At 37.9% G+C, this 13,143-nt stretch overlaps 1 protein-coding gene across 1 annotated transcript; it reads right to left on the reverse strand.

Annotated features, from left to right (window-relative positions):
• Positions 1-385: 385 nt before the first annotated feature.
• On the reverse strand, positions 386-4,261 carry SOSTDC1 (sclerostin domain containing 1). Its single transcript, XM_053961425.1, has 2 exons — positions 3,925-4,261; positions 386-1,692 (listed from the first exon to the last, which is right to left on the reverse strand). The coding sequence occupies exons 1-2, from the start codon at positions 4,238-4,240 to the stop codon at positions 1,277-1,279; spliced, it is 732 nt and encodes a 243-aa protein (XP_053817400.1). The 5' UTR covers positions 4,241-4,261; the 3' UTR covers positions 386-1,276.
• Positions 4,262-13,143: the final 8,882 nt, after the last annotated feature.

A 13,143-nucleotide genomic window follows, 5' to 3' on the forward strand; every position in this document is an offset into this window, starting at 1 on the left:
AAAAGTGCAGGACTCTATTGGTTCCATAGAAAAAAATGAAACCATATGTAATTTATGCCATTATAAGTACTTGATCATTACTAACGAAAAGAAAAAAAAAAGGCAGTGTCTCACTAGCTTGTAAAATTTCTCAAATACACACTTCTGAATTGTAGAGCTTGAGAATTGTTAAATAAGGACCTGACTTGGACCATTAATAAGCACCATCTGTTAAATGGTCATATAAGATTTTTACATTGAGAAAGATTGTTTCAATGTTAGATTTTATGGATAGACTTTTTTAATCCCAATAATATTCTCCCCTTTTTTAAGTTTAAGTGTTGTGACTGGTTGAAATGTGTGCATCTTCATACAGAGAGACAGACAGTACAGTTTTTTAGCAGTGTTTATTTTTGTTAAAAAAAAAATAAAGAAACCAATGAATTTGAAAGGAAGTCATATCTGTCTTTTGATTGCACACTTTTTAAACAAAAATAATACAAGATGAAGAATGAAAAATACAGTTTTTATGTTGCTATGTCAAAATAACACCTAAGACTATGAATGTTCAAAATTAAAATATATATACCTAAATGCTAAAATGTCTATTTTACATTATCTACAAAATGTATGTTCTAATCCAGCCCCAAATCATAGGAAAATACTTTGATACATATGAAAAGCTATAAACATAAAGAAATTTTGAAGGGAAATACACATAAAAGCTCATTAAATAATTACAACAACAAATAAATAGTTTGTTCAGCTTTACTTTTTGATTGCTGCCATGCATATTTTAATTTTTGGTATACTGAGATAAGAGAAAGGTGAGCATGCAAAGCACTTTTTTTTAGAATTAATCTGAAAGCAGATACAAGGTGTTGTATTTTAAGCTGTTGTCAGAAGATCATAAAACAGGATATAAAAGGCAATAGATGTGATCAATGTTCTCAGGAAAACACACAACAAAGCATCATTTTACAAAATTGACTTCAGTGAATACTCTTGGCAAATTTTCTTTGTTTCCATGGCTGGAGAAATTGTAAAAGTTTATAGTGTGGTTTTAGAAGGCTTGTATTATTCCCCATCTTGAGCATTTGGAGAATCACCCAAAACGTCCATATGCTTAGAATGCCCCTTTTGATTTTGGTCAAAGCAATAAGCTTGTAGTGTCAACTGAGAACACAGCAATGGCAGACTTGTCTTTAAGCAGTCAGAATGGTAAAGCAAATGGTTACAGGTAAGTTCAATTTTGGCACAAGGAGAGGGAGATGAGAGAGCAGAAAATGTTTGACTTCTAACTTGTACTATGCTTGCTGGATTTACTGGCTCTTTTCCTTTCTTTGTGGTGCTGGATGGGTTTTGCTTGAGAGGTTCCCTCAAAGTTGTGGCTGGACTCATTGTGCTGCCTGGTGTATCGCTTGCACTTGCAGGCCGTGACCACAGTTATTTTGTAGGTTCTTATACTTCCATCCTGGCACTGAAGCTGGATCCTCTGAGTGCGAGTTTTGTCGTTGACACATCTCCACTCCTGAGAGCTCCGCCTGCTCCAGTACTTGGTTCCGTAACCTCCTCCAATCCAGTTGGGCAGCAGTGGCAAAGGGAGGCATTCACCAGCACACACCAGTTCTTTCAGGGGATTAATGCTGGTGCACTGGCCGTCTGAGATGTACTTGGTGGATCTCAGTTCTCGACAACCAACTTGAACGCGATCTGCAGAATGCATAGAACAAGAAACACTGAGATTCAGAATGGAGTGATTTCCTTAACCAGTCATTTCCACATTAACCAGGTATGTTTTACAGAAGTTAAAGTAGGCTGTAATCTTTACAGGACATCTCTCTGCTGTTGTGTCCCCCAACACAAGGGCCTCAAGTGCTGATGGTATCTCTGGATAATACCACAGCATAAAGAAATCCTAATGACATGCACTTCAGCAGTTGTGGTAGAAGAGGCAATTTTATTCTCTATACTTCTTCTCAGGGACATACCTTTTAGAAGAGAAAAAATGCCCCAAGGGAAGAAATGTTTCCTGCTCGTTCTCAGTCTAGGGAATCTGCTCTGTGATGTTTCCAACAATTATGTTGGATCATTAGCAAGGGGGAAAACACTGCTTTGGAAACAGTTGAAATGCTTTTAAATTAATTTCAAACAGTGTGTTTCTTCTCATTCCATTGTTACAGTGGACTGAACTCTCCCATGAACTCTGCGGCTCAGAGCAGACACTGCAGAAGTGGTAACAGCTGATGTTACCAACGAATGGAGTTCTGCCTATGAAGTTTGAAGTTTGAATGATTAGCAGTAACAATTTCAGAGGGGTCCTTTTGCCCTCAAGAGAGTACCATCTTTGTAACTGTAGTCTGTAGTCTGTATATTATATGTAACATAGAGGATCCTGCAAATTCTCTCAGGCAGCTGACAGAGTCAACATGCAGAGCTTCTCATACAGGCATGTTTGTACCTGTCTCTATGTGCGGCTCGGCACCCTGCAATAAACACAACTGTTTATTTCAGTAATTATACTTTGAAATAAACGCCCACAGTGTGCTTAATTTTAATATGCAATCTTTACTGTCTGTGCTCTCCCTCTTTCCGAAGGACAATTACGGCACAGATTCTACACACAATGCAATTAACTAACACTTTTAAAATAGAAGTAATTACTAGAAACATTTCAGAATGAATCATAAAAGGCTTTGAAGGTACATCTACATATCACAGCTACAGGCTGCTTCTGTTTCTACTTGGGTTTTTGGAAGCAAGTTCTGAACTGAGGCACTGTGTTAAGATTGCTTCACCCTGTCCTCTGTGTCTCAGGGTGGGCAGGCAGAGGGGACTATAAATCTGCAGGCTGATCCCAGGGAATATTGACAGGGCTGCTCTACTGCCTGCTTTGCAGAAAATATTCAAGCTTGCCTTCCTGCAGCTGCACTCAGGAATGTACTTGGAAGCATCTGGTCACAGATCTAAGTTTGTCTTTCCTTCTGTTTTTCTGTCTTCCCCGGCTCAGCTTTTCACCAGTGACAGCTCATTGACAATGAATACCTACTGAGCTGTCCCAGTAATCTCATAATGATGAGATGTTTCCTGTGCATTTAAACCCTTAGCATTCATAGAAGCTGACACACCTGGCTTAGTTGAAAGGTATCGGTGTCACTTGTTGCCTTCACTTTCCAGGGATGACTATTTTTATCAAGTTGCTGTGGGTGGGTTGATGTGTGTGTATGTTTCTCTATCTGGATTTCTTTCATTTTAAGGGGGTGTGCAGGGGAGGGAACAGATAAAGTCAGCAGGTTTCCAGATCCCCACGTATCTGACTTATATCCATAAAACTCAGAAGGAAAAGACTGGATATAAAAAAGGCAAGTTAGAGCAGAGATCATAGGTAAATTACGAGCTGATTTGTTTACTTTTGCTGGAGGTGTTAAGCGGGTAAGTACTACGGCAGGAAGTAAAACTAAACAGCGGGAACAAAATTCAGAGTTTTTTATTGCACTTGAAAAGTAGCCCAGACACCTCCCCTACCCGCAGTGGGAGGTGAGTCAAAAAAGCGAGCGCTCTGGAAATGCCTCTCTCTCCTCTTTCTTTATCTCGCTTCCCTGCCGGATAGATGCCATAGAACCCGGCATTCCTGGATGAACCTCCCTCAGGAAGTAACCTGCCCGAGAGAGCCGGTCGTACAGGACTTCCCAGCACGAGAGGGGGAGGGTGGCTGGCTCGGAGGCCGCCCGGCGAGGCAGGTCCCGGCCCGGAACCAGCAGCATCTCCCCGTGGCCCGGCTTCCTCCAGGCGCCGGGTCCCTGGAGCGCCGCGCTCGGGCTGGGGGCCGGGGCGCTGCCACGGGATACGCGGCTCCGGCCGGGGCTCCGCTCCCGCTCCCGGGTCCGAGCCAGGCGGGGCTGCCGCCCACGGCTGCGGTGGAAGTGCCGCCGGTGGGATACTCACTGTTACGGTCGGATCCAGTGCTGGTGTAGTGCCTGCCTCCGTTCCTAGCTTGATTCAACGTGCTGTTGCTACTTGGGCTCGCCGCAGCGGGTTTAACAACGTGAGAATAAAGTATCTCTGTGGCATCGTTCTTGAAAGCCAAGTAGCTTCTCGTGAAGATGCAAGCCAGGAGAAAGCCATAGAAGTGGATGGCAGGGAGAAGCATGACTAGTTCAGGCTGTCTGACAAAGCTGGATGAAACCTTTCCTTCTGCTTCTTCTGTGTAACTGAAATTGCTCTTGAAGGTTTCCTTTATATATTCAGAGGGGTTTGGCATTCATTCAGGTGTAAAGTTGTGGATAGCTTCAGAATGAAAACCCACAAAAGGGGTGGGATCCCTACATGAGCTGCGAAGACCTTTCACCAATAGGAGAGAAGACTGCAGTAAAGGAGGAGTTAGATGCACTAATTGCAGGATTCCTATTTGGGGCTTTTGAGGGTATCAGAAAACTCTTAGGAACCAGCACACAACAGCATTCAGGCTGAGACCTAGAGACTGCCGGCTCTGCCCTGCCATTCCCTATGGTCCTGCATGCTTGGCATTGTGGCATGATGTGACTAACACAGTATCAGAATGAGTATTCCCTGCCCATCTTATGCAAAGTTATGTACCCTCTTCTCAAACTGAGATGAGCTCTATAAGGATGCAAATTTATAGAACTTACAGAAGACTGCTAGTTACACAAATATTGTCTGCAATATACCAAATTTATTTTAAAAAAATATTGTGAATAATTTAAAGCTGCCTCTAGATGCTTTAAATTATGCAGCTTTGATCAACAGGGAGTACTGCAAGGGAAATTCCTTGGTTTAGGGGAATATTCTCTTCCTGGTGTGCAGAGTTATAAGTATGTATTTCTGTATCACCACACATAAAAAGTGTCTCCTCTAGGCTCCTTAGTACAAACATATCCATATTCATAGCCTCTTACCATGCTCATTCGCCAAACTAGTCTTTTTTAGTTTTGTACATTGCCTAGAGCATTCTTATATTTTAATGTATTATTTCATGTGATAAAGGAAACAAAGAGAAAACATGCAAATCTTTTTTTCAAAATTTTGAAAGAATAATCCTTATTTTGGCATACTTTTTTATTGTGGCATGCACTTATTTGATTTTACATAAAATTGCATGGCCCAGATACAAACACCAGTGTAAACTGAGATGTTGCCAGTAGTCCAATGCTTGTCTGCATCATGGGGAATGCCCTGTAGATTTTCAAAATAAATAAAACAACAGTGATCAACACTGAAAACTCTAGTGCTCTAACTAGAAAGGAAACCCTTTTCTTGGGAAAAAAGCACAGCCTTGCAGAAGGCCATATTATGTAAAGGTTAGACTGTAATCTCACACTCTCTGTAACTGATTTGGTATCTAAAGTCACACTGGATTTTATTGCTGTAATAAAATCAAAAGTGGAACACAGGTTAGTTACATCTATTGCCAGTATCAAAATCTGTCATTCAGAGACGACAACTTTGTTTCACCCTAGTCACAAGCAGATATTTGTCGATATCAGCAACACTTTCCTCTTGCATCACTAAGAAAGTTATCCTGGATTTCAGCAGGAGTAAGGACACATCCACAGTGAGTGCCAAACTGATAGCTTTTGCTTAAAGGACACAGGAAAAACAAGAGTGTTGCAAGGTGAAGTGAGTTTTACTGGCAGAGCTGTGTGTGGGGAAGTTGAGTTGATTGCCTGCATCTATTATGACTAGCCCAACCCAGTTCTGGAATAACAAGAATGTTGCAAGGCAGAGTGAGATCTTTCAGCAGGGTAATGAGGAGTGGGATCACTGCTAACCCCTTACAAAGCACCAAGTTCCACTCTCATGGAGGATCTAATCTAACCCCAAAAGCAAAGATGTGCATTTTACCTTCCCTTAAAAAAACAAGTTTTCTTAAGTAAATAATCAAAAAATATATGTACATTACAGATCATTAATATCTGAGCATTATTTTTTTTTCAAAAACAGTGAACCTTGTTGAAGTCCTGTTTCATTTTTTTTTTCATATTCACAGATCATACAGATCTTTACACATCTCACCTACCCTGCAAGTTAGTCTCTGTGCTGAACTGAGCCACTGTAATTAAAAGCATGGAACCAATTTTCCAGTTATCCACAGTACTTGTGTATACCAGTCAGGGGACCTCTTCCTAGTAGAGAGATTTTCCCACATTAGACAAGACTTTAAAAAATCAGAGGTTGCCTTGAGAGCTGTTTTCTTTGAAATAAGACATATAATCTTCTCACAGGGAAAATGAATGGGACTTTGGAGTCGTTATAGGGCTGGGTCTACAAGCAGCTTGCTAGGACAACCTTTTCAGCTTTCAATGAAAGCTAATGATCATCCTTTCAAATTTAGTCTAGAATAAACCATTAGGTTTGTCACGTACATCTCTTGGTCTTGTCACTTAGAGAAGGAAGACCTCATGAAAAGCCTCTCACAGCCTTTGTAAAGGAAAGTTTGGCCCTGAATTTGCCACAGGAAAGATAATATAGATGACCTCATTTTTCTGTGCACTAGACACAGTGTAGACATTGTTTTAATTTTATTTATGTTTTCCACTTGTTACATATATTGTACGAAAATATTGTGATTTCAGTTTCTTGGTCAATAGTGTCAGCCTCCCTGCTCTGAAAGGTAAGCAGGCTTCTGAGGAGTTTGTCAGTTAGTTTGATTTATACTTTCTTTATCAAACCTAGAGCTTGCAGTCTTTCACTCTTTCTGAGTGTCCCTGAGAGAGATTAGAAGTTGCTTGAAGGAATTCTGATCAGATAAATTTGGTTATTCTTCCTCAGTGAAGTTCAGAATAAAAAGGTGTTTCTTGTTGCTTAACTTAGAATGAGTTTCCAGACTTAAAATATGTTTTGCTATCATTAGTTAAATGTTGTGATAAGTTCTCAAAGGTGAAGGCTCTAAGTTATCCTCGTAGCCTCCAAAATAAACTTACACAGTGTGTAGTCTGTTCTCATTCTAGTCAGATTCAATGGCTTGTGTCAAACATTGCTCTGCTTAATCTGTAATATTGGCCATAAGGAATATATTACACAAGGTCTTTGAAGTCTGTACTGGCTTCCTTTTTGCCCCTGGGCATAACTCAGGATGTTCTTATTGATCTATAAAACCCTATGAGCTTTGAGTCCTAGGCAGTAAATTCTCTCTCCTTTATCTTCCATTATGATGCTGAAGATTAGCCGGGGCATACTGACTATACCTGAGTGTCTGGAGAGGTTGGGTGCTCAGTATGCAGGGTCCAGGAAGCTGGATTTCACTGCTCCTAGGAATACAAGACAGCTTCGTTCTGCTGCTTGGCATAGTGCAAAGGTCCTTATTTATTCGGATGCTTGAAAAGTGACTGTGAGGAAGACACAGGGCAGAAACCCATTAACCAGATTAATTTAAATGTTTGTACATGTATCCAGGGATAAAGTGCTACATTTAACTACAAACTTAACTGCTCCTCCTATATTAAGAGCCTTGCTTCTGAGTGAACCTAAACATAGTGGTAAAGCCATCCATCACTCTTTAGAGAGAATGGTATCCAGAGTTATCTGCACCTTAAATCTTGCTTTTTGCATTTTCTGTGATGGAAAAAACACGCTTTCTCAATGGATGTGGAATAATATGAGGCATACGTTCCATAACGATCCCAAAAGAGAATTCCCTTCTTCATGGTCATTTATAAGTCTGTCAGGATCCCATTCTCCATGTTTCTTAGACACTCTAATGATGTCCAAAGGGCAAAGTTTTGTGCAGAGTGCACACACCTGTCTAGCAGCACAAAACAGCCACAGGGAATAGAAGAGTATGCACTGACAAGTACAAATGACTGCCAGAGAGCCTTGCAAACCACATGATCGCTGAACTTGCACAAAAAAAAGGAAGGAATCCTCATTTTTTCATAAAACTTAGGCCTGCCCAATTTTAATAATGACAGAAAATGGCCAGAATTAGAATGAAGGTGTCATGAAAAGAAAGGTTCAAAATTAGTGTATATATTTTTATTGTTAGTTCCAAGAAGAAGACCACTGCACTTCTGACTTGTTTCAAAGACAGATACTTTGAGAGTAAGCACAGGCTCAGATAAATGATTGCAAAAAATAAGCTGACATTTACTTTGCACCTTAAAACAGAAAGGACTGTCAGGATATTTTCTGTTAAGCAATAAGTATATTAGTAATGTACTTCAAAGCTGCCTAAAATGTGATTTGGAGCTTGATAAGAGAACTTGTCTGAAAGTGAGGTAAAATTGTAATAAATACAACTGTTGAGAACTTGTAAGCTGTTGTGCAACAAGTTAGCATAGTTTTAAAGCTCATACAGAAAACATGTTAGAGCACCAAGATAGCCTCCCATGCTGCAAATCTAAAACCAAAGTTTTTTGAATATTGAGGGTTTTTTCTATACTGACACTTTTTAATTTCTCAGTAAATTACATTTGAGAGATTCAATGGAAAACATAACATATATTCTCATTAAAAATAATTACTAATTAGTTTGATTATATCTTCTTCATCTCCCTAAATGCCATATTACAATTTATTTTTTCTACATGCTTTTATACATAATGTAGACAAAATAATTTAGGTCAGGCTGCAGCTTCAAAGGAGATAAATTATACTTTTATCAAAAAAAGACATTAAATAGACTGAAAAGGGGGATTTTTTTTTTAATTTTAGGAAAATTTACAATAGAGTGAAGAACCCTTCTTGAGCATTTGCATTAAGATTTTATGACAAGTTTGAAGACAATGTGGTTTATCATCCAAAACATATTTTATGATTTCTGCATGTGTTGAAAGAGTACCAAAACATTTTACAGATTAGAAAAAAAAAAAAAGAAAAAAGAATGAGAATAATGAGCCTGTCCATTGGTGACATTGGTGATAACATTTTTGGAAACTCTTAAATGACACTGAAATGTAACAGTTTTCTTTTAAGGAAATTTAGGACAGGAAAGATGGAATTTTTTTTTTACTACACATAGACACTGAAATTAACTGGACTTTGGTATCTACATATTTTGTAAAGTGTTGCCCTAAGGAGTGAAAGTCCTATTGATTTTCAGTGAGCTAGTCACTTAAATGCTTTTGAAAATTTTACCCTCAGGTTAAAATTCTGAAACTCCTACTCAATGTTAAACAGGCAAAGTCACATCAGCATGCCCCAGTTGCAAATAAAACAGAAACTGAGTAAAGGTTTTGAAGTCTGACTTGTTTCTTTATGTGTAATTAACTGAACTCTTAATATATCACTATGTTTCAGTAAACTGCTTTGTGTTTCTAATTATGTGGTCTGAAATGATTACAGTGTATTTAAAAAATGCACACTCTACTACAAACCAGCTAAGAAAATCTGGCACGGTGTCAGGATTTCCAAGGCAAACACTTGCCAAACCTGTTGTTAGATCCAAAGTCATAATTTAAAAACAAGCCTACAAGGTATCTGGAAGAAGATCCCTCTTTCCTTCCTTCTGCTCCATCTCCCACTCCCTTTACAAGGAAATCACTTTACGTTATCAAAACAGAACACTTACTGACATTTGTCTCCTGGTAGGAAACTTGTCTCTGCTACGTTCAGATTTTAGTTTTGACTAGTGCACATTCTTGTTAAAGAAAAAAGTTACCTTCACCAAGAATGATAGTGTCCAAATTCTTCAATCAGATAAACATGCACAACTCCCTGCTGAAATTAAGGAAGTTCCTGAGGGCAAAACCTGGCCCCAGATTAGAATTTTAATAATTACAATACTGTGTAATCCTTTCCCTGCCAAGAGACAAAAATGGCCCATCCTGCACAAAAAATTCACAGATTTACCACACACTTTGTATCAGGGTTTCACCCATGAACCACAATATAGTTGATCAAAGTCTATAGAGCTTATTTTATTAAAAATTATCTATCTGATATGATGGTGCGTTTGTACAGTACTGAGAATTTCTTATTTGCAGATGTGGGATCTGCTATAATCCAGCAAATGTTTTCACATTATCACCCCAGACACTGTTTTAAACACTGTAAAGGAACCTTAATTAAAATGGAAATCTGTCTCTTTCTTAAAAGATCTATCTTGATGTGCTGGTTTTTTTTTTTTTTTTTACTCTTGGCTATTGAGAGTATTTCCTTCCTATTAGAAATTAGTTTTAACTAATTTTTTTTTTTTTAGTTTCACATAATTTTCTTTTTAATCTCAAACTGTTTCATGCAATAAATGAATGAATCAGTCTGATGAAATTAAGACATAGGACCAAGTATTACCTGACTACACAGACAATACAGCTCATTCCAGACTTCTTTTCCAGCAATTTTCATTACCTTGAATTCACATGTAAAAAGAAAACATAACAGGAAGAGCTGATTGAGATCTCAGTGGAATGCTCTAGAATCTCCTTTAAAATTATATTTACTGAACTAAAGCTTAGTAAAACTTCTTTTGACTACAAAATCTTAATTAATAGAGTGGAAAAATGCACAGTGAGAGTTAAGTTTCCAAAATTCTAGGGCTAAATGCCTAATAGTTTTTAGGCATTTTTACAGTGAAAACGTTTTGTTGTTGCAGTTGAGTCATGCCACTCACAAATATAATACATAGAAACACATGCACAGTGTGTTTGGTGAAGAGTGTGAAAAATGTTATTGACATGAAGTTGAGAGGTGGGAATGAATATTCAGTACATCCCACCCATTCTCCAGGTTCTATGTAAAATTTAATATCAAAACACTTCAGGGAAGAACAAGAATGGCAATTCTTTGCAGCCATAAATGTCAAGATTTCAAAATCTTTTATTCAATCCAAGTTAGAAAAATATCTTGACATTCTGAGTCTCCTTACAGAAGAAAATTGAGAGAAAGAAGAAAATCTAGACAGATATTACTATTTTTATTTTTTTCTTTGATTAATCTTGACTTTTAATAGTGGCAGTTCACCATCAATAGGATAATCCCTGCCTTAGGTTTTAAAGGATTATTTATCTTATTTTATCTAAGCTTAGAAGTCACTTAGTATGCCTTCATGGTAATAAATAATTATTAGCAGTACTTGCTTCACAGAGTTTTAAGCAAAACAATCCTCTAGTTTGAAGTGCAGTGGGATTTCAGTTTTCATCTAATGCTCCATATATCAATATGGTCACAACAGATCAGCACTTTGAATTAAAATGTAGTTAAAGTTATATGGTTACAAAACAACTTAACAATGAAGTCGCTGTCAGCAGAGATAATCAGCAATGATTATTTGAAAATTACTACTTCTTTGAAGATTAAATTTTGTCCATATTGCTCAAAACTGGCCATAACAGTAGCTCTTGTCACTGTTGCACTTCACATCACTGTCCAGGAACTAAACAGGCTCAACAACAAGCGCATGTTACACAATATTCAAAACCTTGACTCTATTTATGCCTGTAACCTTCAGGCAATTAAGACATTCTTTTTCCAATGCAAAGCATGGTTGTTGTGACCGACATTTATTTTGGGACTTGAGTCTTTCGTCTTTGCAATGACAAACTGGTTTAGATGACTTATAAACAGTATTCAAGAAAGGAAATGTCAGAACATTCTGTTTGTTCACTTGGCCTTTCTGCAATTCTTCAGAGCTTTTCAAAGGGCTGCTTTTCTAAAATGTATCCTAGCATGGAAATGTTAGAAAAATAAAGCTTTCATAACTGTCAACATCTGAGTTTGTTTTTCAGGAGGAATATCTCCAACAAATTTTCACTCTGAAAAAAACAGAGTAGTGTCCTTCCTTCTTGGAGTTTCATCTAAAATGTGACTCTCATCTCACATATCATGCCTGCCTGATTAGAACAACAAAACACTTTTTACTGTAAATGGAAAATCCTGCAGGTGAAAATTCCTGTCCTGATTCTTCCCTAATGGTAACCAGACTGGCCTCCTGTAAGTCTTGGAGACTATTTACTTTGTAGGGCTGGATGTATCAAGCCGCCTTCGTATAAAATAGCCAGTAAGAGATGGTATTTTGTTTAATTTTTTCTCATTACATTCTACCTTTGCTACCTCTTAGGAGGGTAGGACCATGAAATCTTGTCTTCTAACCTCCCTTCTGAGTTTTGCCTCACAGATGCTCATTTCCATCCACCTCTTGCATAGCTGAATGGAATTAGCACCCTATGCCGACTCCCTCCTTTTTCCATTGCAAACTCTGGCAAGCTGTTGGAGCATGAGAGGTGTGACAACAACTGCCTGGCATTCCCGTGTCTGTCCACCTGGTTCCTCTCTGCAAGAAGCACATTTAGCAACCGAAAGACGAGACAGAGGATTGGGAGTGTATATCTCCAGAGATTTTCTTTTCACAATTTAATTTTCAGGGAAGGAAAAGCATTTGAAGTACATATAAAGGCTGCATACTTGCACAATGTCGAAAAGAGCCAGTAGATCAGGCAGGTCCAGGAGGCAATTTGGGGACATAATTAATAAATTTGGTATTTTGAGGAGATTCTCTTAACTAGTAGGTGGCAATGCATTTTGCACCCATTTATATAAAATCATTTGTGAAAGACAATTTTAGAAGTTTCTGTGATTCTATGAAAGTACCTGTTACTGTAGAGCTCCTTACAACAGTGAAGAAGTATATCAATGATGGCTTTCTTACTTTATGCGAATCACATAAAGGAAAACTAGTTAAAAATTACTTCTATATGTAAAAAAAGTTACAGAATAGTTTTTATATTTTGTAGGTTAGAGGATGTTAGTAAATGTTATAGCTCAAATGCCTACCTGAACTTTGAGATTTTGCCCTCTCTAGCTGATATAAAGTTTCATGACTGCTTCTACTTGAACTTTACCACATTTATATATGTAACCTGTTATAAATTGCGCATAAAATAGATGTCTTTTGCTCCTTTTAACAAATAATATAGAGAACTGAAAAGAGGATCTCTTCCACAGAATAAACTTTTTTGTTCTGGTCAACCCAATTCATAATTCTTGTAGACATAGTATCAGTATATGGTCTGTTAAGAAAAGAACTAAGACACAAGTGCTGGAGTGAATTTATTCATTAATGACTTTCTCTGTTGTAAAGCGAGGAAAGTTGTTATTTTATTACAATTAATTCAATCAACAAGTATAAACAAAGCCAAAATGATATTATGGTTACTAAGGGTAGAGGAATGTATGGCCATGAAATGTGTTTTATTGTACATTCTAGAAAAC

Source organism: Vidua chalybeata, chromosome 1 (assembly GCF_026979565.1).
Source record: "Vidua chalybeata isolate OUT-0048 chromosome 1, bVidCha1 merged haplotype, whole genome shotgun sequence".
Taxonomy (NCBI): domain Eukaryota; kingdom Metazoa; phylum Chordata; class Aves; order Passeriformes; family Viduidae; genus Vidua; species Vidua chalybeata.